This window comes from Oncorhynchus clarkii, chromosome 18 (assembly GCF_045791955.1).
Source record: "Oncorhynchus clarkii lewisi isolate Uvic-CL-2024 chromosome 18, UVic_Ocla_1.0, whole genome shotgun sequence".
In the NCBI taxonomy this organism is placed as follows: domain Eukaryota; kingdom Metazoa; phylum Chordata; class Actinopteri; order Salmoniformes; family Salmonidae; genus Oncorhynchus; species Oncorhynchus clarkii.
In genome coordinates, this window is record NC_092164.1 from 3,172,842 (window position 1) to 3,199,771 (window position 26,930).

The 26,930-nt window shown below is 44.4% G+C and overlaps 1 protein-coding gene across 1 annotated transcript; it reads right to left on the minus strand.

Moving 5' to 3' along the window:
- Positions 1 to 1,535: 1,535 nt before the first annotated feature.
- On the minus strand, positions 1,536 to 21,949 carry LOC139373922 (zinc finger protein 431-like). The gene is made up of 4 exons (XM_071115010.1): positions 21,871 to 21,949; positions 20,510 to 20,743; positions 4,974 to 5,219; positions 1,536 to 4,331 (listed from the first exon to the last, which is right to left on the minus strand). The coding sequence occupies exons 1-4, from the start codon at positions 21,947 to 21,949 to the stop codon at positions 2,890 to 2,892; spliced, it is 2,001 nt and encodes a 666-aa protein (XP_070971111.1). The 3' UTR covers positions 1,536 to 2,889.
- Between the last annotated feature and the right edge of the window lie 4,981 nt (positions 21,950 to 26,930).

Genomic DNA, 26,930 nt, shown 5'->3' on the forward strand with positions numbered 1-26,930 from the left:
AGGAAATTACCACGACAAAATACAATATTTAACTAAAAAGTTTATTTCGTTTAATTATACACATCAGAAAAAAGTGGCTGCCCAGCATGAATTCATGTACAAACATTATTTTTCATTGCATTCTTGTCATTTAGCAGATGTTTTTATCCAGAGAGACTTACAGGACAAATAAGAGTTAATTGACTTGCTCAAGGGCACAATGACAGATTTTTCACCTAGTCGGCTCAGGATTCAAACCAGCGACCTTTCAGTTACTGGCCCAACACTCTTAACCGCTGGCTCCCTGCCAGATCAATTATCTTCAATACAGTTATTCAAATACATTCATCATCAATGACTAAAATAATGAATCTAGTATTAAAATACAATTTAATAAACACAAGTAGTCGATTCATAGGCTGTTTATCATTAAATAAAAGTTGTTTAGTAATATAAAATAATCCACCCAAACTAATGCTGAAAACTTATCACCACAACATCTTTATCTGATATACACTGAGTGCACAAAACATTAGGAATGGCTTCCTAATATTGAGTTATACCTCATGTTGTCCTCACAACAGCCTCAATAGTCGGGGTGTGGACTCTCCAAGGTGTTGAGAACGTTCCACAGGGATGCTGGCCCATGTTGACTCCAATGCTTCCCACAATTGTGTCAAGTTGGCTGGGAGTGGATCTACTCTGAATAGCTCCTTCCTTCTCCTCCCACAGATGCACAATTGGATTGAGATCTGGTGACTCAGCAGGCCACTGCAGTAAGCTGAATTCCCTGTCATGTTCTTGGAATCATTCCTGGCCAACACGAAGGGATGCACCTGATTGGCAATGATTTTTACACAAACGTTGCTCCACTTTTATCAAGGGGCCCAATATGTGGCATGAAAACACACCATCACCACCAGCCTGCAATGTTGTACTCGTGGTTTCCTCCCATCAGTGTGAAACAGCAGGAACAGGGATTCATCAGACCAGGCAATGTTTTTAAAATTCTCCAGTGTCCAGTCTTTTCATTCCTTAGCCCACTGCAACTGCAGTATCTTGTTTTCTACTGAAAGCTAATGGGGATCCATAATAAATACAACAGCAACTACAGTGGGGCAAAAAAGTATTTAGTCAGCCACCAATTGTGCAAGTTCTCCCACTTAAAAAGATGAGAGAGGCCTGTAATTTTCATCAAAATCACATTGTAGGATTTTTAATGAATTTATTTGCATATTATGGTGGAAAATAAGTATTTGGTCAATAACAAAAGTTTATCTCAATACTTTGTTATATACCCTTTGTTGGCAATGACAGAGGTCAAATGTTTTCTGTAAGTCTTCACGAGGTTTTCACACACTGTTGCTGGTATTTTGGCCCATTCCTCCATGCAGATCTCCTCTCGAGCAGTGATGTTTTGGGGCTGTTGCTGGGCAACACAGACTTTCAACTCCCTCCAAAGATTTTCTATGGGGTTGAGATCTGGAGACTGGCTAGGCCACTCCGGGACCTTGAAATGCTTCTTACGAAGCCACCCCTTCGTTGCCCGGGCGGTGTGTTTGGGATCATTGTCATGCTGAAAGACCCAGCCACGTTTCATCTTCAGGGAGATTATCAGTGGTCTTGTATGTCTTCCATTTCCTAATAATTGCTCCCACAGTTGATTTTTTCAAACCAAGCTGCTTACCTATTGCAGATTCAGTCTTCCCAGCCTGGTGCAGGTCTACAATGTTGTTTCTGGTGTCCTTTGACAGCTCTTTGGTCTTGGCCATAGTGGAGTTTGGAGTGTGACTGTTTGAGGTTGTGGACAGGTGTCTTTTATACTGATAACAAGTTCAAACAGGTGCCATTAATACAGGTAACGAGTGGAAGACAGAGGAGCCTCTTAAAGAAGAAGTTACAGGTCTGTGAGAGCCAGACATCTTGTTTGTTTTTAGGTGACCAAATACTTATTTTCCACCATAATTTGCAAATAAATTCATAAAAAATCCTACAATATGATTTTCTGGATTTTTTTGTTTTCATCTTTTTAAGTGGGAGAACTTGCGCAATTGGTGGCTGACTAAATACTTTCTTTGCCCCACTGTATATCATTAAGGATTATAGTTTTCACCTGGGTTCACCTGGTCAATCTATGTCATGAAAAGAGCAGGTGTCCTTAATGTTTTGCAAAATCAGTGTGTTGTGTCTACGAGCTCATTCCCACAGAAACCTGCAGAGGGAAGCAGTACCACCCAGTCACCCATCAGACTCCATTGTGAGACGTCTCACAGAGGATATTCAACCCTAAAAGCAAATTCAAGGTAATCTCAATATCTTTACAGTAGAAGCTAACAAAACACACCAAAACTGACAAGGTGCACACTGATCAGTAAAGAGAGGCTAACATTCTATAACACTCCCTTTCCTCTGCATTGTTCTCTCAAAGTGAGAAACTACAGGATTACAATAGTGTTCTACACTTTCTTCATTTGATCCAATTCAACGTTGCCAATTATTTAATGACATGATAATTAAGTGGAGTGTCTAATCTTAGCTGGTCTGAGAAAACTGATGAGGTTTCTCTCCTTTATGTGTACATTGGTGTCTTTTTAATTGGCCCAATCTGTAGAATCTCTTCCCACAGTCAGAGCAGTGATAAGGCTTCTCTCAAGTGTGTAGCCGTTGGTGTGTTTTCCCAATTGGTAAAAACTCTTGCCACATTGAGAGCGGAAATAAGGCTTCTCTCCTTTTGTCTTTTCTCTAATGACCTTTAAGCTCAGCTGGTGTTTTAACATTTTCTATGGTCAGATCAGCGGTAAGGCTCCACTCGTGTTTCCCTTGGTGTCTTTTGAAATGGCACATTCAAGAGAAACACTTTCCAAAGTCAGAGCAGGAGTAACGCTTCTCTCCTGTGTGTATATGTTCAGGTCATTTTAAGGTGTCCGGATGAGAGAAACTTGCCCCAGAGTCAGAAAAGGAGTAAGGCTTCTCTCTTTTGTGTATAGATTCATGGCTTTCTAAGTATCCCAGGTGAGAGAATCTCTTTCCACAGCCAGAGCAGGAGTAAGGCTTCTCTAATTTGTGTATACGTTCATGTTGTTTTAAGGTATCCAGGTGAAAGAAACTCTTTCCACAGTCAGAGCAGGGGTAAGGCTTATCTCCTTTGTGTATATGTTCATGGTGATTTAAAGTACCCAATAGAGAGAACCTCTTTCCACAGTCAGAGCAGGAGTAAGGCTTCTCTCCTGTGTGTTTAAGTTCATGATATTTTAAGGCTTCCCGACGAGAGAAACTCGCCCCACATGCTGAGCAGGAGTAAGGCGTCTCTCCTGTGTGTTTAAGTTCATGATATTTTAAGGTTTCCCGACGAGAGAAACTCGCCCCACATGCAGAGCAGGAGTAAGGCTTCTCTCCTGTGTGTTTAAGTTCATGATATTTTAAGGTGTGCTGATGAGAGAAACTCGCCCCGCAGTCAGAGCAGGAGTAAGGCTTCTCTCCTGTGTGTGTTCTCTGATGAGATTTTAGTGATGTTGACGTTGTGAAGCATTTTGCACATTCAGAACATGAGTAAGGCCTCTCTCCGGTGTGTTTAAGTTCATGATATTTTAAGGTGTGCAGATGAGAGAAACTCGCCCCACATGCAGAGCAGGAGTAAGGCTTCTCTCCTGTGTGTGTTCTCTGATGACATTTTAGGTATGTTGATGTTGTGAAGCATTTTCCACATTGAGAACATGAGTAAGGCTTCTCTCCTGTGTGTTCGCTCTGATGAATTTTTAGTGCAGTTGATCTTTTGAAGCTTTTTCCACATTCAGAGCAGGAGTAAAGCTTCTCTCCTGTGTGTGTTTTCTGATGAAGTTTTAGTGATGTTGATGTTTTGAAGCATTTTCCACATTGAGAACATGAGTAAGGCTTCTCTCCTGTGTGTGTTCCCTGATGACATTTTAGTGATGTTGATGTTGTGAAGCATTTTGCACATTCAGAACATGAGTAAGGCTTCTCTCCTGTGTGTTTAAGTTCATGATATTTTAAGGATTGCAGATGAGAGAAACTCGCCCCACATGCAGAGCAGGAGTAAGGCTTCTCTCCTGTGTGTGTTCTCTGATGATATTTTAGTGATGTTGACGTTGTGAAGCATTTTGCACATTCAGAACATGAGTAAGGCCTCTCTCCGGTGTGTGTTCTCTGATGAATTTTTAGTGCAGTTGATCTTTTGAAGCTTTTTCCACATTCAGAGCAGGAGTAAAGCTTTTCTCCTGTGTGTATTTTTACGTATATTTTTAGCTTTGATAGAAATGGGTGGTGAGACATCTTTGCTCTGTGATTTTCCTGCTGATGCTCTCTGGATGTAGAGAATGTCTCAACATGGTCTCCTGTGTGAACAATATCAGAACAACCAGTCAATTGGTGTGATATACATATCAATCAAATGTATTTTATGAAGCTCTTTTTACATAAGTTGTAACAAAGTTCTTTACAGAAACCAACCCGAAATCCCCAAAGAGCAAGCAATGCAGATGTAGAAGCACAATGGCCACGAAAAACTCCCTAGAAAGCAGGAACCTTGGAGGAAACAGAGAGGAACCAGGCTCAAAGGGGTGGCCGGTCCTCTTCTGTCTGTACCGGGTGACATATGTATTCATATCAGTAGGCTGAACAATACAGGCAAATTAAACTATTCTAAAAGTGGGTAAGAGATGAAAGCTAAAAAGGGGCGTGTCATCCTCTACTCACTATCACAATGATTAGTAACTACACAGACTCACTTCATAGAACTTTAAACACTGGCAGTTGGTCTACTTCACTTCTTTAGTCTACTCTCTGATCACTCCAGATAGCTCAGTGAATAAAACAAATGCTGGCAATACTGGTGTCAAACCATGCACATCTCAGTAGCATGAAATAACATCTACCTTCTCATTGAAACAGTTCATCATGAAACAGTTCTACTGCAACTTTTCAAACACAGTGGGATGTTGAAATGAACAACAAACTAAGTTAGAACCTTCTCTTACCATGATTAACACATTTCCCAATCTTCTCCTCCTCTTCTTCATCTTTAATGATGACATTCAGCTCCAGTGTTTGACTGCAGTCTTCCAGCTTCACTGATGCCATCTCTGGATCCTGCAGTGCAAACTGGGCCCCACTGCCACAATCAGGACCCAGTGACTGTGGGTATGCACTCAGTGTGGAAGGAGAGAGGCAGGCTGGGTTTGTCGTTACTGTTGATGTTACCGGCCTCAGACTTAATTCTAGTCCTGTAGTAACAATGAGAAACAGAAACAAATGTTATTGTCTTGACAGTTCTGGCACTTTCTTTATTCTCTAAAAGTATAATATATGTTCAATTATCTAATTCAGTGCTTGACTTGGACTGAAATAGGTGCTGGTACTGTTTATATTTAGGCACGGTGCTCAACAATACTGATGAGCTAATATTCTATAAGAGGAACGGTCATGGGCGGCGCACGGCGGTCGACGTCCCCGGTCTTCTAGCCATCACCAATCCATTACATGTTAGGTATTTAACCCTCTGTTTTCCACATGTATGTGTGCGTGTTTGTTCTATGTTGATGGCTGTATCTGACGGCTGGTATTTTGTTGCCGGGCTTTGTATCTACGCCCGTTTATTCGTGGTACCGGTATATTGTTTCTATACTGGTGTTTTTTTGTGTATTAAATACGTCGTCCACGCATCTCAACTCTCCTGTGCCTGAGTCCTTTTCACCAGTTACCCACATCCTTGACAGAAACACGCACCTCAGTAGGGATCGAGGAGCGAGTCCAGCAGCACGCTGTTATTCTCCAGCATCTCGGCAGCTCCATGGACCGCGTGCTGTAAACCATGGAGCGATGGAAGAGAGGAGGAATTCCTCCAGCGTCTCCACCAGCACCACCAGTTTCAACTATAATCACCCCTCCTTCACCTGGTCCCAGTGGGATTCGGCTCGCCCTCCCGAGGGAGTATGATGGTACGGCGGTGGGATGTCAGGGGTTCTTGCTCCAGCTAGAGCTCTACCTGGCAACCGTCCACCGAGCTCCCTCAGGCCGTGAGAGCGTGGTCTGCCTCTCAGGGAAGGACCTGGAGTGGGCCAACGCCTTATGGGGGGGAAGAAGAAGCCGCGTTGGACCATTTTGGGATGTCAACCGCCGCTTCCGGGCAGTCTTTGACCACCCGCTTGGGAGTAGAGCAGCGGGTGAACGTCTCGTACACCTGAGGCAGAGGACGAGGTGCGCACAGGAGTTCGTGTTGGACTTCCGGACCCTGGCCGCCAGCGCGAGATGGAACGACAGGGCCCTGATCGATCACTACCGGTGCAGTCTGCGCGAGGACGTCCGTCGGGAGTTGGCCTGCAGGGACACCACTCTCACATTCAACCAGCTGGTGGACCTGTCCATCCGGCTGGATAACGTGCTGGCTACCCGCGGACATCCAGATCGGGGTCTGTCGATTCCATCCCCCAGCACCACCGCTCCGACGCCCATGGAGCTGGGAGGTGCTGCACTTAGTGCGACCGGAGGCGGGGCCATTCCATGCACCATCTGTGGCCGCAGAGTGCACACTGCCGGTCGGTGCTAGGGAGGTTCCTCTGGGAGTCGAGGCAGCAGGCAGGGCACTCTCGTGTCACCCCAGATGAGTCAGCACCAGGCTCACCCAGAGCCCCTGGTTGCTCACATGTTTTTGTTTATTAATTTTCTTGAGTTTTCACCGAATTCCCAGCATAAGGCGCTCGTAGATTCAGGCGCAGCTGGGAATTTTATTGACAGATCATTTGGTCATGGTTTAGGGATCCCCATTGTTCCTGTCGATATGCCCTTCCCTGTGCACGCCCTAGAAAGTCGACCATTAGGGTCAGGGCTAATTATGGAGGCCACCGCTCCACTGGGCATGGTTACGCAGGAGGGTCACAAGGAGAGAATCAGTCTCTTCCTTATTGATTCTCCTGCGTTTCCCGTGGTGCTGTGCCTACCCTGGTTGGCCTGTCATGACCCCACTATTTCGTGGCAACAGACCGCTCTCACGGGGTGGTCACGAAAGTGCTCGGGGAGGTGTTTAGGGGTTTCCATCGGTGCTACTAGAGTGGAAAGCCTAGACCAGGTCTCCACCGTGGGCATCTCCTCTGAATATACCGATTTGGCTCTCACCTTTTGTAAGAAGGCGGCGACTCAATTACCACCCCATCGACGGGGAGATTGTGCGATAAATCTCCTGGTAGACACAGCACTTCCCAGGAGTCACGTGTATCCCCTGTCGCAGGAGGAGACGGGGAGGAAATGGAAACATATGTTTCCGAATCTCTGGGGCAGGGGTACATTCGGCCCTCCACTTCACCTGCCTCCTCGAGTTTATTTTCGTGAAGAAGGATAGAGGTCTGTGCCCGTGAATTGACTATCGAGGCATTAACCAAATCACTGTGAGGTAGTTACCCGCTGCCTCTCATAGCCAGTGCGATCGAGTCAATGCACAGGGAACACTTCTTCACAAAATTGGATCTCAGGAGCGCTTACAACCTGGTGCCTATCCGGGAGGGAGAAGAGTGGAAGACGGCGTTCAGTAAAACATCAGGCCATTATGAGTACCTTGTCATGCCATACGGGTTGATGAATGCTCCACCAGTCTTCCAATCCTTTGTTGACAAGATTTTCAGGAACCTGCACGGGCAGGGTGTAGTGGTGTATATCGATGACATTCTGATATACTCCACTACACGCGCCGAGTATGTGTCCTTGGTGCGCAGGGTACTTGTACGACTGTTGGAGCATGACCTGTATGTCAAGGCTGAGAAATGCCTGTTCTTCCAGCAGGCCGTCTCCTTCGTAGGGTATCGCATTTCCACATCAGGGGGTGGAGATGGAGAGTGACCGCATTTCAGCTGTGCGTAATTTGCAGACTCCCACCACGGTAAAGAAAGTGCAGTGGTTTCTAGGGTTTGCCAACTACTACCGGAGGTTTATCCGGGGCTTTGGTCAGGTAGCAGCTCCCATTACCTCACTGCTGAAGGGGGGTGTTTGCAATGGTCGGCTGAGGCGCACAGGGCTTTTGGTCACCTGGGGGCTCTGTTTACCTCGGCTCCCGTGCTGGCTCATCCGGATCCCTCTTTGGCGTTCATAGTGGAGGTGGACGCGGGTCCGAGGCTGGGTTAGGACACGTGCTCTCTCAGAGCTCAGGTACGCCACCAAAGTGCCGCCCCTGTGCCTTCTTTTCGAAGAAGCTCAGCCCGGCGGAGCGAAACTATGACGTGGGGGACCGGTTGGCTGTCGTCAAGACCTGGAAGGCGTGGAGACATTGGCTTGAGGGGGCTAAACACCCTTTTCTCATCTGGACTGACCACCGCAATCTGGAATACATCCGGGCGGCGAGGAGACTGAACCCTCGCCAGGCAAGGTGGGCCATATTCTTTACCCATTTTGTTTTCACCCTGTCCTACAGACCAGGTTCCTGGAACGCTAAGGCAGATGCACTGTCCCGGATGTATGACACGGAGGAGCGGTCCATGGATAACACTCCCATACTCCCGGCCTCTTGGCTGGTGGCACCAGTAGTGTGGGAGTTGTACGCGGACATCGAGCGGGCGTTACGTGCAGAGCCCACTCCTCCCAGTGTCCAGCTGGGCATCTGTACGTTCCGTCTGCTGTTCCGCGACCGTTTGATCTATTGGGCCCACACGTCACCCTCCTCTGGTCATCCGGGTATCGAATGGACAGTGCGTTGTCTCAGTGGGAAGTACTGGTGGTCCACCTTGGCTAAGGACGTGAGGGTTTATGCTTCCTCCTGCTCGGTGTGCGCCCAGTGCAAGGCTCCTAGGCACATGCCCAGAGGGAAGTTACAACCCTTACACATTCCACAATGGCCGTGGTCGCACCGGACTTCCTAACGGATCTTCCTCCCTCACAGGGGAACACCACGATCCTGGCCGTTGTGGATCGGTTTTCTAAGTCCTGCCGTCTCATCCCTTTGCCCGGTCTCCCTACCGGCCCTACAGACTGCGGAGGCCCTGTTCACACACGTCTTCCGGCACCACGGGGTGCCTGAGGACATAGTATCTGATCGAGGTCCCCAGTTCACATCAAGGGTCTGGAGGGCGTTCATGGAACGTCTGGGGGTCTCGGTCAGCCTTACATCAGGTTTTCACCCCGAGAGTAATGGGCAGGTGGAAAGTGTGAACCAGGATGTGGGTAGGTTTTTGCGGTCCTATTGCCAGGACTGGCCGGGGGAGTGGGCAGTGTTCATACCATGGGCAGAGATGGCCCAAAACTCGCTCCGCCACTAATCCACTAACCTCTCCCCCTTCCAGTGCGTACTGGGGTACCAGTCGGTTCTGGCACCTAGGCATCAGAGCCAGATCGTGGTTCCTGCGGTGGATGACTGGTTTAGGCGCTCGTAGGAGACATGGGACGCCGCTCATGTGCACCTTCAGTGGGCCGGGAGGCGTCAGAAGACTGGTGCAGACCGTAGCAGTGACTCTCAACCCTTCACCTGCCCCCCCACCTGCCCTGCCGGAAGCTGGGCCCGTGGTTTGTGGGGCCATTCAAAGTCCTGAGGAGACTGAACAAGGTTTGTTACAGGTTACAGCTTCCCCCCGATTGCCATATTAACCCCTTGTTCCATGCGTCTCTCCTCAGGCCGGTAGTGGCTGGTCCATCGCCGATCCACTTTTCATTTTCCATTTGTTTTGTCTTTGGTTTTTTCACACCTGGTTTCAATTCCCCCATTACAGATTCAGTATTTAACCCTCTGTTTCACACATGTATGTGTGCGTGTTTGTTCTATGTTGAAGACTGTATCTGACGGCTGATATTTTGTTGCCGGGCTTTGTATGACCGCCCGTTTATTCGTGGTACCGGTATATTTCATGGACCGTTGTATTGTTTCTATACCCATATTTTTTTGTGTATTAAATACCTTGTCCACGCATCTCAACTCTCCTGCGTCTGACTCCTTTTCACCAGTTACCGAAAGTCTTGACAGGAACATGAGCTCAAACAGTAGACATTTGAGGTGCCGGTTCTCAGCTCCAGTGGGCTCCTGTCCAAGTCAAGCACTGATCTTATTTCAATGGATCAGGTAGCTAAGCATTGACAACAAAACATTAATTCATTCATATCACACAAAGTACACACTTTAAAATTAGTCTACACAAAGTAAGTGCACTTAAACTAAAGTAGATTTCCCCAATTCACATAAATGGCAAAAAAACATTTAGTACAAGTTTAGTTAACCTGGTCTTCACTGTATTATTTTAATCAAAAACCAATTGTGTTTCCCGTTCACACCATAGTAACATTTATAGATAAAGATAGAAGCAACTGAAGGTGTCTGACTATTAGTACACATGTAGAAAACTGATGATCATTACATTCAGCTTCAAAACTGGAGTGTGACCGTGAAATTGTCTCTCTGCACCAGCACTGAAGTCCGTTGGCGCAGACAGAGTGGACAGCTCCATTTTACCAGCTCGTGAATTTTACACAAAATGAATAACATGCTAAACAAACTCAGAAAGCTCAATTACTTGTATTCTTTATTAAAACTACTTTGAGGAAATTATGTACATTTATTCAGACAAACCAAAAACTTCTAGCTATGTGACTTGTAAAATAGTTGATCACAATCACTCGGTTTCACACAGAAATAAAACATCAAACCTTTACCAAACATGATAATACCTTAACGGGATTGCAACCCTAAAAAGTTAACGGGATCGATATGACAACAGCGGAATGGATCCAAGCCTGCGACCCATAACAACAACGTCGTAAAAGAGCAAACGAAGCGGTCTTCTGGTCAGGCTCCGGAGACGGGTACATCGCGCACCACTCCCTAGCATACTACTCGCCAATATCCAGTCTCTTGACAACAAGGTTGATGAAATCCGAGCAAGGGTAGCATTCCAGAGAGACATCAGAGACTAACGTTTTTTGCTTCGTGGAAACATGGCTCACTGGAGAGACGCTATCAGAGTCGGTGCAGTCAGATGGTTTCTTCACGCATCGCGCTGACAGAAACAAACATCTTTCTGGTAAGAAGAGGGGCGGGGGCGTATGCCTTATGATTAACGAGACGTAGTGTGATCACAACAACATACAGGAACTTAAGTCCTTCTGTTCACCTGACTAAACGCTGCAGCTGTTCATGGTCCATCGGTAAATAGCCCACTCAATTTACCTACCTTATCCCCATATTGTTTTTATTTATTTACTTTTTTGCTCTTTTGCACACCAGTATCTCTACCTGCACATGACCATCTGATCATTTATCACTCCAGTGTTAATCTGCTAAATTGTAATTATTCACCTACCTCCTCATGCCTTTTGCACACAACGTATATAGACTCTTTTTTTTCTTTTTTCTACTGTGTTATTGACTTGTTAATTGTTTACTCCATGTGTAACTCTGTTGCTGTCCGTTCACACTGCTATGCTTTATCTTGGCCAGGTCGCAGTTATATATGAGAACTTGTTCTCAACTAGCCTACCTGGTTAAATAAAGGTGAAATAAAAAAAATTAAAAATTGAATTCCTCACAATCAAATGTCGACCGCATTACCTACCAAGGGAGTTCTCTTCGATTATAATCACAGCTGTATATATTCCCCCCCAAGCAGACACATCGATGGCGCTGAACTAACTTTATTTGACTCTTTGCAAACTGGAAACCACATATCCTGAGGCTGCATTCATTGTAGCTGGGGATTTTAACAAGGCTAATCTGAAAACAAGACTCCCTAAATTGTATCAGCATATCGATTGCGCAACCAGGGCTGGTAAAACCTGGGATCATTGCTATTCTAACTTCCGCGACGCATATAAGGCCCTCCCCCGCCCTCCTTTCGGGAAAAGCTGACAACGACTCCATTTTGTTGCTCCCTGCCTACAGACAGAAACTAAAACAAGAAGCTCCCGCGCTCAGGTCTGTTCAACGCTGGTCCGACCAATCTGATTCCACGCTTCAAGACTGCTTCGATCACGTGGACTGGGATATGTTCCGCATTGCTTCCAACAACAACATTGAAGAATACGTTGATTCGGTGAGCGAGTTCATTAGAAAGTGCATTGACAATGTCGTTCCCATAGCAACGGTTGAAACATTCCCAAACGAGAAACCGTGGATTAACGCCAGCTTTCGCGTGAAACTGAAAGCGCGAACCACTGCTTTTAATCAGGGCAAGGTGACAGGAAACATGACCGAATACAAACAGTGTAGCTATTCCCTCCGCAAGGCAATCAAACAAGCTAAGCGTCAGTATAGAGACAAAGAAGAGTCACAATTCAACGGCTCAAACACAAGAGGTATGTGGCAGGGTCTACAGTCAATCACGGATTACAAAAAGAAAACCAGCCCCGTCACGGACCAGGATGTCTTGCTCCCAGACAGACTAAATAACTTCTTTACCCGCTTTGATGACAATACAGTGCCACTGACACGGCCCACAACCAAAACCTGCGGACTCTCCTTCACTGCAGCCGATGTGAGTAAAACATTTAAAACGTGTTAACCCTCACAAGGCTGCAGGCCCAGACGGCATCCCCAGCCGCGTCCTCAGAGCATGCGCAGACCAGCTGACTGGTGTGTTTACGGACATATTCAATCAATCCTTATCCCTGTCTGCTGTTCCCACATACTTCAAGAGGGTCACCATTGTCCCGGTTCCCAAGAAAGCTAAGGTAACTGAGCTAAACGACTATCGCCCCGTAGCACTCACTTCCGTCATCATGAAGTGCTTTGAGAGACTAGTCAAGGACCATATCACCTCCACCCTACCTGACACCCTAGACCAGGGGTGTCAAAGTCAAATGGACGGAGGGCCAAATAAAAAAATCAGCTACAAGACGAGGGCCGGACTGTTCGAATGTTCATTGAAAAATTTTTAAATGACGCATATAGTCTAGTGAACCTAATTGAACCTACTGAAAACCTAACAAATATATTACAATATGATCAGATAAATAAAGCAATATTTTCTTATGGCTCTGTCAGTAATCTTTAATTTTCAACAGACACAAAAGACAAATTTCCTTTATATAAATATCCCCATAACATGAACATTAAATGAAAGAAACCGGTATTCAAGGCACCATCAGTAGACTATATTTTCTATTTTAGCAAAAGTGGGCTAAATTTACTTCAAAGAAAAAACAATAATAGCAATTTTCTATCATCCACTCAACTGAAATATTTTTAAAATATAATTGGATTGAAATACAAAAAAATAAAGTGCAAAAATCTATTAATCAAAAACAACACTTTGTTTAAGGAGAAGTAACATGCAGTGAAAACAAATATTAAATTTTAACTTTTAAACTTGAACTGAGTAAAAACTCTAAATATGTGATTGCACAGTAATGTTCACTTGTTTGAGGTTGAGGGTGATACTTGGTGGTGTCCCATCTTTTCCACAAGTTCATCAATGTTCGGGGTAAGGCTCTGAGCTGAAGAAATCCTCAGAATTGAGTGGAGGTGTTCAGCAGTAAGTCGACTTCTGTGTGATGTTTTGTTCAGGTTCATCAAAGAAAACAGTTGTTCACACAGGTATGTGCTGCCAAACATAGACAACGTTTGAGCAGCCTGGATGCGCAGCTGGGGCATTGTGCCGGGGAGGAAACGGGCGAACTCCGCAGCACCCACTGCCGCATATTTTGCCCTCAGTGCATCATTGCATTGGAGGTCAATCAACTCCATTTGGAGGTTTGGTGGTGAGCTTTCCACGTCAACAGCAAATGGGTTACCGAGCAGTTCCAACCTGCTTTTTTGTGCTTCAAAGTCAGCAAATCGGCGTCGAAAGTCAGCGGCAAGCATACCTATTTTATCAGCCAACTGTGTGCTCGGGAACGCACTGGTAGAGAGCTTCTCTTTCATGGTCTGGCAGCTGGGAAAGTGGCTCAAATTTTCTTTCCGCATCTGCGTCTCCCACAGAGTCAGTTTGGTTTTAAATGCCTTCACTGTACTGTACATATCAGAGATGACACGATCCCGACCCTGCAGCTGCAAGTTTATTGCATTCAGATGACTCGTAATGTCACACAGAAAAGCCATTTCACACAGAAACATTTCGTCTCGGAGTTGTGTTGTGTCTTTCCCTTTGCTGTCCAAGAACAGACAAATCTCCTCACGAAGCTCGAAACATCTTTGAAGCACCTTTCCCTGGCTTAGCCATCGCACCTCTGTGTGATAAGGCAAATCACCATGCTCCGTTTCTAACTCCGTCAGAAATGCCTTGAACTGGCGGTGATTCAAACCTTTGGCTCTGATAAAGTTAACTGTGCGCGTGATGATGCTCATTACATGCTCCATTTTCAAGGCTTTACCGCACAACGCTTCCTGGTGTATGATACAATGATAAGCTGTCAGCTCACCTGTCGCGTTTTCCTCTTGCATCTTTTCCCGTATCTTCGCCACCAGTCCGCTCCTGTGTCCACACATCGCAGGTGCTCCGTCGGTTGTCAAACCCACGAGTTTTTCCCAAGGCAGCTCCATCTCATTTACACATCTTGACACCTCTTCATACAAATCATGCCCCGTAGTTGTGCCATGCATAGGACGTAAAGCCAAAAACTCCTCTGTCACGCTTAGGTTGGAGTCTGAAAAATTGACAACTGGGCAATGTCAGAAATGTCGGTGCTCTCATCCACAGCCAAGGAATATGCAATAAAATCTTTTCCCTTTTTCACAAGCTGCTCTTTTAGATTGATGGACAACTGGTCTACTCTCTCGGCAATGGTGTTTCTGCTCAGACTCACATTTAAAAAGAGTTGCCTTTTTTCTGGGCAAACTTCGTCACAAACTTTAATCATGCAGTTTTTGATGAAATCCCCCTCCGTAAATGGCCGGGCTGATTTAGCGATCTCTTCTGCCAAAATAAAACTGGCCTTGACAGCAGCCTGGCCTTGTGATTTGGCTTTTTTGAACAGAGCCTGTCGAGATTTGAGGCCTCGTTTTAATTCCTCTGCCTTTTGTAGCCTTTGTTCCATGTCCATATTCTTGTTTTTGTCCGCGTGTTTCGTTTCATAATGTCGTCTCAGATTATACTCTTTCAGTACCGCCACACTTTCTCCACACAGAAGACACACAGGTTTTCCAGCTACCTTCGTGAACATATACTCCGACTCCCACCTTGTTTGAAACCCCCGGTTCTCAGTATCCACCTTCCGTTTTGCCATTTTTGATGGGTATCTGAAAGTTAATTTTACTGTGATGCTGACGACTGCTGTGCCAATAAATATTGAAATGAAGCAGCCTACTGCTCGGTGCGTCACCTTTGCATTGTGGGAAATGTAGTATTGGTGCGTGTAAAAGATCTGCGGGCTGCCGGCTTGCTGCGGGCCGGTTCTAATAATAAATCAAGATCATCCCAGGGGCCGTAAAAAACCTTCTTGCGGGCCGGATGTGGCCCGCGGGCCTTGACTCTGACATATGTGCCCTAGACCCACTCCAATTTGCTTACCGCCCAAATAGGTCCAAATAGGCCCTAACCCAGAGGAATACCTATGTGAGAATGCTGTTCATCGACTTCAGCTCAGCATTTAACACCATAGTACCCTCCAAACTCGTCATCAAGCTCGAGACCCTGGGTCTCGACCCCGCCCTGTGCAACTGGGTACTGGACTTCCTGATGGGCCGCCCCCAGGTGGTGAGGGTAGGCAGGGTAGCCTAGTGGTTAGAGCGTTGGACTAGTAACCGAAAGGTTGCAAGTTTGAATCCCCGAGCTGACATGGTACAAATCTGTCGTTCTGCCCCTGAACAGGCAGTTAACCCACTGTTCCTAGGCCGTCATTGAAAATAAGAATTTGTTCTTAACTGACTTGCCTAGTAAAATAAAGGTACTTTTTAAAAAAAAATGTATAAAATAAAATCTCCATCCCGCTGATCCTCAACACTGGGGCCCCTCAAGGGTGCGTTCTGAGCCCTCTCATGTACTCCCTGTTCACCCACGACTGCGTGGCCATGCACGCCTCCAACTCAATCATCAAGTTTGCGGACGACACTACAGTGGTAGGCTTGATTACCAACAACAACGAGACGGCCTACAGGGAGGTGAGGGCCCTCGGAGTGTGGTGTCAGGAAAATAACCTCACACTCAACATCAACAAAACAAAGGAGATGATTGTGGACTTCAGGAAACATCAGAGGGAGCACCCTCCTATCCACATCGATGGGACAGTAGTGGAGAGGGTAGTACATTTTCAGTTCCTCGACGTACACATCACGGCCAAACTGAATTGGTCCACCCACACAGACAGCGTCGTGAAGAAGGCGCAGCAGCGCCTCTTCAACCTCAGGAAGCTGAAGAAATTCGGCTTGTCACCAAAAGCACTCACAAACTTCAGATGCACAATCGAGAGCATCCTGTCGGGCTGTATCACCGCCTGGTACGGCAACTGCTCAGCCCACAACCATAAGGCTCTCCAGAGGGTCGTGAGGTCTGCACAACGCATCACCGGGGGCAAACTACCTGCCCTCCAGGACACCTACACCACCCGATGTCACAGGAAGGCCATAAAGATCATCAAGGACAACAACCACCCGAGCCACTGCCTGTTCACCCCGCTATCATCCAGAAGGCGAGGTCAGTTCAGGTGCATCAAAGCAGGGACCGAGAGACTGAAAAACAGCTTCTATCTCAAGGCCATCAGACTGTTAAACAGCCACCACTAACATTGAGTGGCTGCTGCCAACACACTGACTCAACTCCAGCCACTTTAATAATGGGAATTGATGTAAAATATATCACTAGCCACTTTAAACAATGCTTCTTAATATAATGTTTACATACCCTACATTACTCATCTCATATGTATATGTACAGTGGGGCAAAAAAAGTATTTAGTCAGCCACCAATTGTGCAAGTTCTCCCACTTAAAAAGATGAGGCCTGTAATTTTCATCATAGGTACACTTCAACTATGACAGACAAAATGAGAAGAAAAAAAATCCAGAAAATCACATTGTAGGATTTTTAATGACTTTATTTGCATAATATTTTGAGATTTACCCTAATAACCCAGACCTGTGTGTTCAAGGCATCTTGTATCATTGCCTGGAGGAATGTGCTGAGATACAAATGTTTTGGAGCTCAGTACTGAGCTATATCTCTGAGATGACCTCTACCCCAATACCACTAATCCATAAACTATGCCTCCTAAATCTTTACCCAGAGAATATCTCTTTACGTAGGAGAGAAAATAAAAATGTTTGACCTCTGTCTATTACAAGCTAGACGTTCAATTGCTCTCCACTGGAAGTAAGTCAGTTCCCCCTCACTTGGCTCTTGAAAAATGTTTATTTTTATTTTTTTTATTTTCACCTTTATTTAACCAGGTAGGCTAGTTGAGAACAAGTTCTCATTTGCAACTGCGACCTGGCCAAGATAAAGCATAGCAGTGTGAACACTATATCATTATATCCTTCCTGTTTGGCCCTGTCCGGGGGTGTCCTCGGATGGGGCCACAGTGTCTCCTGACCCCTCCTGTCTCAGCCTCCAGTATTTATGCTGCAGTAGTTTGTGTGTCGGGGGGTTAGGGTCAGTTTGTTATATCTGGAGTACTTCTCCTGTCCTATTCGGTGTCCTGTGTGAATCTAAGTGTGCGTTCTCCTTCTCTCTTTCTCTCTCTCGGAGGACCTGAGCCCTAGGACCATGCCCCAGGACTACCTGACATGATGACTCCTTGCTGTCCCCAGTCCACCTGGCCGTGCTGCTGCTCCAGTTTCAACTGTTCTGCCTTATTATTATTCGACCATGCATTTATGAACATTTGAACATCTTGGCCATGTTCTGTTATAATCTCCACCCGGCACAGCCAGAAGAGGACTGGCCACCCCACATAGCCTGGTTCCTCTCTAGGTTTCTTCCTAGGTTTTGGCCTTTCTAGGGAGTTTTTCCTAGCCACCGTGCTTCTACACCTGCATTGCTTGCTGTTTGGGGTTTTAGGCTGGGTTTCTGTACAGCACTTTGAGATATCAGCTGATGTACGAAGGGCTATATAAAATAAATTTGATTTGATTTGAACAGACAACACAGAGTTACACATGGAGTAAACAATTAACAAGTCAATAACACAGTAGAAAAAAAGGGGGGTCTATATACATTGTGTGCAAAAGGCATGAGGAGGTAGGCAAATAATTACAATTTTGCAGATTAACACTGGAGTGATAAATGATCAGATGGTCATGTACAGGTAGAGATATTGGTGTGCAAAAGAGCAGAAAAATAAATAAATAAAAACAGTATGGGGATGCGGTAGGTGAAAATGGGTGGCTATTTACCAATAGACCATGTACAGCTGCAGCGATCGGTTAGCTGCTCAGATAGCAGATGTTTGAAGTTGGTGAGGGAGGTAAAAGTCTCCAACTTCAGCGATTTTTGCAATTCGTTCCAGTCACAGGGAGCAGAGTACTGGAACGAAAGGCGGCCAAATGAGGTGTTGGCTTTAGGGATGATCAGTGAGATACACCTGCTGGAGCGCGTGCTACGGATGGGTGATGCCATTGTGACCAGTGAACTGAGATAAGGCAGAGCTTTACCTAGCATGGACTTGTAGATGACCTGGAGCCAGTGGGTCTGGCGACGAATATGTAGCGAGGGCCAGCCGACTAGAGCATACAAGTCGCAGTGGTGGGTGGTATAAGGTGCTTTAGTGACAAAACGGATGCCACTGTGATAAACTGCATCCAGTTTGCTGAGTAGTGTTGGAAGCAATTTTGTAGATGACATCGCCGAAGTCGAGGATCGGTAGGATAGTCAGTTTTACTAGGGTAAGTTTGGCGGCGTGAGTGAAGGAGGCTTTTTTGCGGAATAGAAAGCCGACTCTTGATTTGATTTTCGATTGGAGATGTTTGATATGAGTCTGGAAGGAGAGTTTACAGTCTAGCCAGACACCTAGGTACTTATAGATGTCCACATATTCAAGGTCGGAACCATCCAGGGTGGTGATGCTAGTCGGGCATGCGGGTGCAGGCAGCGATCGGTTGAAAAGCATGCATTTGGAAAAATTTACTTATATAGTGAAAAAGAAAGCCCTAAAAGAAAAAAAAATCCCATAATATTTGGGATCTGTTTAATGAGTTTTTTGCAAACTGATGATATTGTAGAAGCATTGTAACTGTAAATCTGAATATTCTCTATATTTTATGTGAATATTGGCTCAAATCGAAGAGTAATCTGCATTATCTACAACTGTATATTATACTTTATTTATTTATATTAATGGATTTCTTTATGTTTGGTTGCTATGTTTTCATCTCTCTTTGGGTTGGGTGGGTGAAAAGAGAAAATACAATTGTATTTTTGTAATTGTTCTACATGGAACTAATAAGTATATGTGGGGAAAGAATGATGAGGGCACTGTGTTCTTGGGGACCTTCAACGCTTCAAGGGGCTGGAAGCACTGCATCTCATGAAAAAAAATCTAAAAACCTATTTTTTCTTTGTCATTATGGGGTATTGTTATATTATCATTATGGGGTATTGTTATATTATCATTATGGGGTATTGTTATATTATCATTATGGGGTATTGTTATATTATCATTATGGGGTATTGTTATATTATCATTATGGGGTATTGTTATATTATCATTATGGGGTATTGTTATATTATCATTATGGGGTATTGTTATATTATCATTATGGGGTATTGTTATATTATCATTATGGGGTATTGTTATATTATCATTATGGGGTATTGTTATATTATCATTATGGGGTATTGTTATATTATCATTATGGGGTATTGTTATATTATCATTATGGGGTATTGTTATATTATCATTATGGGGTATTGTTATATTATCATTATGGGGTATTGTTATATTATCATTATGGGGTATTGTTATATTATTGTGTGTAGATTGATGAAGATGTTTTATTTATCTAATCTGTTTTAGAAATGTGGGAAAAGTCAAGGGGTCTAAATACTTTCTGAATGGGAGAGGGGATACCTAGTCAGTTGTACAACTGAATGCATTCAACTGAAAAGTGTCTTCCGCATTTAACCCAAATAAAATCAAATATATTCATAATGCCCGTCTTACATCTCACAGTGCTGCACAGAAACCCAGCCTAAAACCCCCAAACAGCAAGTAATTCAGCCCCTCTGAATCAGAGAGGTGCGAGGGGCTGCCATAATGGACATCCACGTCTTTGGCACCCGGGGAACTGTGGGTGCCTTGCTCAGGGGGAAAAAGACAGATTTTTACTTTGTCAGCTCAGGGATTCGATCCAGCAAACTTTCGGTTACTGGCCCCAACGCTCTAACCACTAGGCTACCTGTAAGTATTCATACAAGTAGGCTGTGCAATGCAAAAGGGGATTACAACTATTCTAAAAGTATCTCAGGTTTTGTTTCATAGAACTTTAAAACACTGGCAGTTTGTCTACTTCACCTCTTTAGTCTCCTCTCTGGTGCTGGTGTCAAACCATGCAAGTCTCAGTAGCATGAAATAACATCTACCTTCTCATTGAAACAGTTCATCATGAAACAGCTCTACTGCAACTGTTCATACACAGTGGGAAGTTGGAATGAACAACAAACTTAGTTAGAACCTGCTCTTACCATGAGAAACAGATGTCCCAATCTTCTCCTCCTCTTCTTCATCTTTAATGTTGACATTCAGCTCCAGTGTTTGACTGCAGTCCTCAAGCTTCACTGATGCCATCTCTGGACCCTGCAGTGCAATCTGGGCTCCACTGTCACAATCAGGACCCAGTGACTGTAGGTTTGGACTCAGTGTGGAAGGAGAGAGGCAGGCTGGGTTTGTCCTCACTGTTGATGTTAACGGCCTCATACCTGAGTCAGCAAGTAGTAGAAGAGAAACAGACAAACATTATTGTCTTGCCAGTTCTGGCACCCTCTTTATCCTCTAAAAATATATTATATTTCTTCTTGTTCAATTATCTAATTCAGTGCTTGACTTGGACTGAAATAGGTGCCAGTACTGTTTATATTTAGGTGCAGGAGCTCCACAACACTGCTAAGCTAACATTCCATAAGAAGAACATGTGCTCAAACAGTAGAAATTTGGAGGTGAACTCTTGTCCAAGTCAAGAACTGATCTCATTTCAATATATCAGATAGGTAAGGATTGACAAGAAAACACTGATGCATTAATATTAGACACAAAGGACACACAACGTAAGATCACTTAATATATAGATTTCCTAAATTCAAATAAAATGACTCAAAAACCATGAAGTACAGGGTTAGTTTGTTTCAGGTAGCACTATGTATTGTTTTCCTGAAGAACCGCGCGTCTTCGTTGTTTCAATCAAAAACCAGCAGTATTTCCGTTCACACCATACTCAAATGTATAGAGAAAGATAGAAACAACTGCATGTGTCTGAATATTAGTACACATGTAGAAAACCAACAATCATTACATTCAGCTTCAAAACAGTTTTGCGCAACCGCAACATTGTCTGCACTTTAGTCCGTTGACCCAGTCCGAGTCGGCGCCGCCATTTTGTGAATTTTACACAAAACCGATAACATGCAGCTCGGAAATCTCAAATAAATTGATTCTTTATTCAAATTAACCTGAGCAGAATATGTACATCCACTAACACTAACACCAACGTCTCTAGTTACGTGACTTGTAAAATAGTTAACGTCACCACGTTCTCCACTCGGTTTGACACAAAAATAACACATCAAACCTTTATCAAACGTGATAATAACTTAATGGATTTGTTACCTAGTATGGAATGACATGTTCTTTCGGCATTAGAACGTTTAAACGTGCTATTACGTACCTGTAGTAATAAAATGAAACGGGCACATAAGTTACCTTCTTGACTGCACAGTTCTGGCGCTTTTTTTTATTCTGAAGAATGGTGCGTGCCTGTCGGGAACTTCCTGTTCCCCCACTAACACCGTCTGTGCATTTCGGGATCTTTGGGTTGGCCCTACCCCATTACACGAGAAGGGGGTAGCTGCTGCTGCTCCCGCCCTCTCCTGCTGCTCCTCCTCCTTCCCTGGGACACTTCTCCTTTGCATAGTGTTGATCAAGCTGTCGATTGTGGCCTGTGGAATGTTGTCCCACCCCAGCTAGCACAGTGGATCTGGGCGGATTCCGGCTGTGTGTCGGGGCACTCGGCTGAGAGTCAGACTCGGCCGACATCATGTGGCCCGAGGATGCGGGGTTGAGCTCGGGCAGAATCCGGTGTGAGTTATCTGGCCCAAATGTATTACTTGGGGCTCGGGACGATTGGGGCCACTCTCTGGCAGATGATTACACGGGCGCCTGTATATAATTAACATTTCATTATTTATTTATTTGTCCACATTTTTTAATTGTTTCCGTGATAAAAAAAAATCCAATTAACTTTTAAATTATTTTAGAGTCCGGTTTAAGTTGTATTTTCGTATTTTGATACTTTGTACATGGCAACTGATAAGCATTAACACAGCAGTCGCGGTGCAGATCCTCTAAGGGTGAAACATTTTCTGGCGACAGTAGTCTGTGAAGTCTTGGAGGCCCAAAAACTTCTCAGCTGTAGATATAATTATGTCCAGGAAGCTTGGCGCCAGTGATGTACTGGGCCTTTCGCGCAACCCTCTGTAGTGCCTTGCGGTTGGAGGCCGAGCAGTTGCCATAACAGGCAATGATGCAATAGGGGGAATAGGTTTTGTCATGCATGCTTCACGACTGTCTTGGTGTGCTTGGACCATGTTAGTTTGTTGGTGATGTGGACACCAAGGAATTTGAGGCTCTCAACCTGCTCAAAAATGAAATGCTAATTAGCTGCTAATGTGGCTATCATAAAGAACTACAAGTACAATGACGGCCTACCCTGGGCAAACCCTAATCCGAACGACACTGGGCCAATTGTGCTCCGCCCTATGGGACTCCCAATCACAGCCGGTTGTGATACAGCCTGGAATCAAACCAGGGTCTGTAGTGATGCCTCTAGCACTGAGATGCAGTGTCTTAGACCGCTGCCCCACTCAGGATGGCGCATTTGTAAAATCCCGGGAAAATATTAAACTCTGGTGACTGAAGGAATAGGCTGACAGAATCTATGGATAATAGCCTATAATTTAGTCTGTCAAACAGGTATATGTAACAGTATTACTTTAGACCGTGCCCTCGACCATACCCGGGCGCAAACCAGGGACCCTCTGCACACATCAACAACAGCCGCCCACAAAGCATCGTTACCCATCGCTCCACAAAAGCCGCGGCCCTTGCAGAGCAAGGGGAACTACTACTTCAAGGTCTCAGAGCAAGTGACGTCACCGATTGAAACGCTATTTAGCGCGAACCACCGCTAACTAGCTAGCCGTTTCACATCCGTTACATATAGACCTACCTCTGATTCCTTGAATAGGAAGGAATATACTCCAACACAGAGCGCTCTTGTTAGTAGCCTAAAGTCAGTTTAATTTGAAGACTGTTTAAATGAAATAGACTTTCTCCAATTAGCCTACTTTCAGCACCCATGTGTTGTTCGTCTCCACGGCTAACGCTTCATAGTAATGTAAGTTGTTTAAATTACTTGAATATGGCTTATTATGAGGTCAATAACTATGTGCAATGAAACCTTGTTTTCGTAGTCAGATATTTCACGGATATTTATATATATACAGGTGAAGTAGGAAGTTGGAGTCATTAAAACTAGTTTTTCAACCACTCCACAAATTTCTTGTTAACAAACTTTAGGTTTGGCAAGTCGGTTAGGACATCTACTTTGTGCATGACACAAGTCATTTTTCCAACAATTGTTTACAGACAGATTATACCTTCAAACTCAGTGCCTCTTTGCTTGATATCATGGGAAAATCAAAAGAACCTCAGACAAAAAATTGTAGACCTCCGCAAGTCTGGTTCATCCTTGGGAGCAATTTCCAAATGCCTGAAGGTCCCATGTTCATCTGTACAAACAATAGCATGCAAGTATAAACACCATGGGACCACGCAGCCGTCATACCGCTCAGGAAGGAGATGCGTTCTGTCATCTAGAGATGAACGTACTTTGGTGCAAAAAGTGTAAATCAATCCCAAAACAACAACAAAGGACCTCGTGAAGATGCTGGAGGAAACAGGTACAAAAGTATCTATATCCACAGTAAAATGAGTCCTATATCGACATAACCTTAAAGGCTGCTCAGCAAGGAAGAAGCCACTGCTCCAAAACCACCATAAAAAAGCCAGACTACGGTTTGCAACTGCACATGGGGACAAAGATGGTACTTTTTTGAGAAATATCCTTTTGTCTGATGAAACAAAAACATAACTGTTTGGCCATAATGACCATCGTTATGTTTGGAGGAAAAAGGGGGAGGCAAGCCGAAGAACAATATCCCAACCGTCAAGCACGGGGGTGGCAGCATCATGTTGTGGGCATACTTGGCTACAGGAGGGACTGGTGCACTTCACAAAAGAGAAAATGATGTGGACAATGATGCCAAGCATACTTCCAAAGTTGTGGTGAAATGGCTTAAAGGCAACAAAGTCAAGGTATTGGGGTGGCCATCACAAATCCCTGACCTCAAACCTATAGAACATTTGTGGGCAGAACTGAAAAAAAGTGTGCGAGCAAGGAGGCCTTCAAACCTGACTCAGTTACACCAGCTCTGTCAGGAGGAATGGGCCAAAATTCACCCAACTTATTGTGGGAAGTTTGTGGAAGGCTACCCGACACGTTTGACCCAAGTTAAACTATTTAAAAGCAATGCTACCAAATACTAATTGAGTGTATGCAAACTTCTGACCCACTGGGAATGTGATGAAAGAAATTAAAGCTGAAATAAATCACTCTACTATTATTCTGACATTTCACATTCTTAATATAAAGTGGTGATCCTAACTGACCTAAAACACAATTATTAAGGGCTTTTTGCAAATGTCTGCTGATTGTCTGCTTAATGTCTACTTAATGTCCGAATGTGTGAATAAAAAAACAACTTTACCTCGGGAGTAGGCAGATTATCTTCTTCAAACAACAGTAAAACTGATTGACTTTCCATCTACTAAAGGGTTTAGTGCTCCAACCACTCCTGGAATCTTCTGCTCAAGACGATGAACCTCAATATATAACAAAACCCCAGATATAACACCCTTTAATTGCTGCTCTGCTACGAAAAACACAATGCTTTCTCCTTCTGCTCTTCTGAGATGCATGAAATCAATACAAAACCACTACTGGTCACTCTGACTGACTACCTTTCCTAATGCCTCCTTCACCATCTTCCTGGCCTCAAATTATCTCCCCAAAATACAGACTTGTTGATGAATCGCGCTCCAAAAGAAACCGATGTTCGTTTACAATATCACAACGGAATGTATTACAATGTATAAACCGTCATGCCTCAAAACTGGGAGAAAGAAGCAAGTCATTCACCCGCCATTTGTTCCTCAAGACCGTAACACAACGACACGCGGATAATTGTAAGCATCAACATTTTTTAAAACGTTTGTAATTTGATAAGGTTGCTATATTAATGATCCGTTTCCATTAATGTCGCAAACTGTTATTTCTCTAGGCTAACATAAGAAACTCTGCCTGGATACGTGCCCGCTAGCTAACATTAACACTAACTTACAGTGCCTTGCGAAAATATTCGGCCCCCTTGAACTTTGAGACCTTTTGCCACATTTCAGGCTTCAAACATAAAGATATAAAACTGTATTTTTTTGTGAAGAATCAACAACAAGTGGGACACAATCATGAAGTGGAACGACATTTATTGGATATTTCAAACTTTTTTAACAAATCAAAAACTTAAAAATTGGGCGTGCAAAATTATTCAGCCCCTTTACTTTCAGTGCAGCAAACTCTCTCCAGAAGTTCAGTGAGGATCTCTGAATGATCCAATGTTGACCTAAATGACTAATGATGATAAATACAATCCACCTGTGTGTAATCAAGTCTCCGTATAAATGCACCTGCACTGTGATAGTCTCAGAGGTCCGTTAAAAGAGAGCATCATGAAGAACAAGGAACACACCAGGCAGGTCTGAGATACTGTTGTGAAGAAGTTTAAAGCCGGATTTGGATACAAAAGGATTTCCCAAGCTTTAAACATCCCAAGGAGCACTGTGCAAGCGATAATATTGAAATGGAAGGAGTATCAGACCACTGCAAATCTACCAAGACCTGGCCGTCCCTCTAAACTTTCAGCTCATACAAGGAGAAGACTGATCAGAGATGCAGCCAAGAGTCCCATGATCACTCTGGATGAACTGCAGAGATCTACAGCTGAGGTGGGAGACTCTGTCCATAGGACAACAATCAGTCGTATATTGCACAAATCTGGCCTTTATGGAAGAGTGGCAAGAAGAAAGCCATTTCTTAAAGATATCCATAAAAAGTGTTGTTTAAAGTTTGCCACAAGCCACCTGGGAGACACACCAAACATGTGGAAGAAGGTGCTCTGGTCAGATGAAACCAAAATTGAACTTTTTGGCAACAATGCAACATGTTATGTTTGGCGTAAAAGCAACACAGCTCATCACCCTGAACACACCATCCCCACTGTCAAACATGGTGGTGGCAGCATCATGGTTTGGGCCTGCTTTTCTTCAGCAGGGACAGGGAAGATGGTTCAAATTGATGGGAAGATGGATGGAGCCAAATACAGGACCATTCTGGAAGAAAACCTGATGGAGTCTGCAAAAGACCTGAGACTGGGACGGAGATTTGTCTTCCAACAAGACAATGATCCAAAACATAAAGCAAAATCTACAATGGAATGGTTCAAAAATAAACATATCCAGGTGTTAGAATGGCCAAGTCAAAGTCCAGACCTAAATCCAATCGAGAATCTGTGGAAAGAACTGAAAACTGCTGTTCACAAATGCTCTCCATCCAACCTCACTGAGCTCGAGCTGTTTTGCAAGGAGGAATGGGAAAAAATGTCAGTCTCTCGATGTGCAAAACTGATAGAGACATACCCCAAGCGACTTACAGCTGTAATCGCAGCAAAAGGTGGCGCTACAAAGTATTAACTTAAGGGGGCTGAATAATTTTGCACG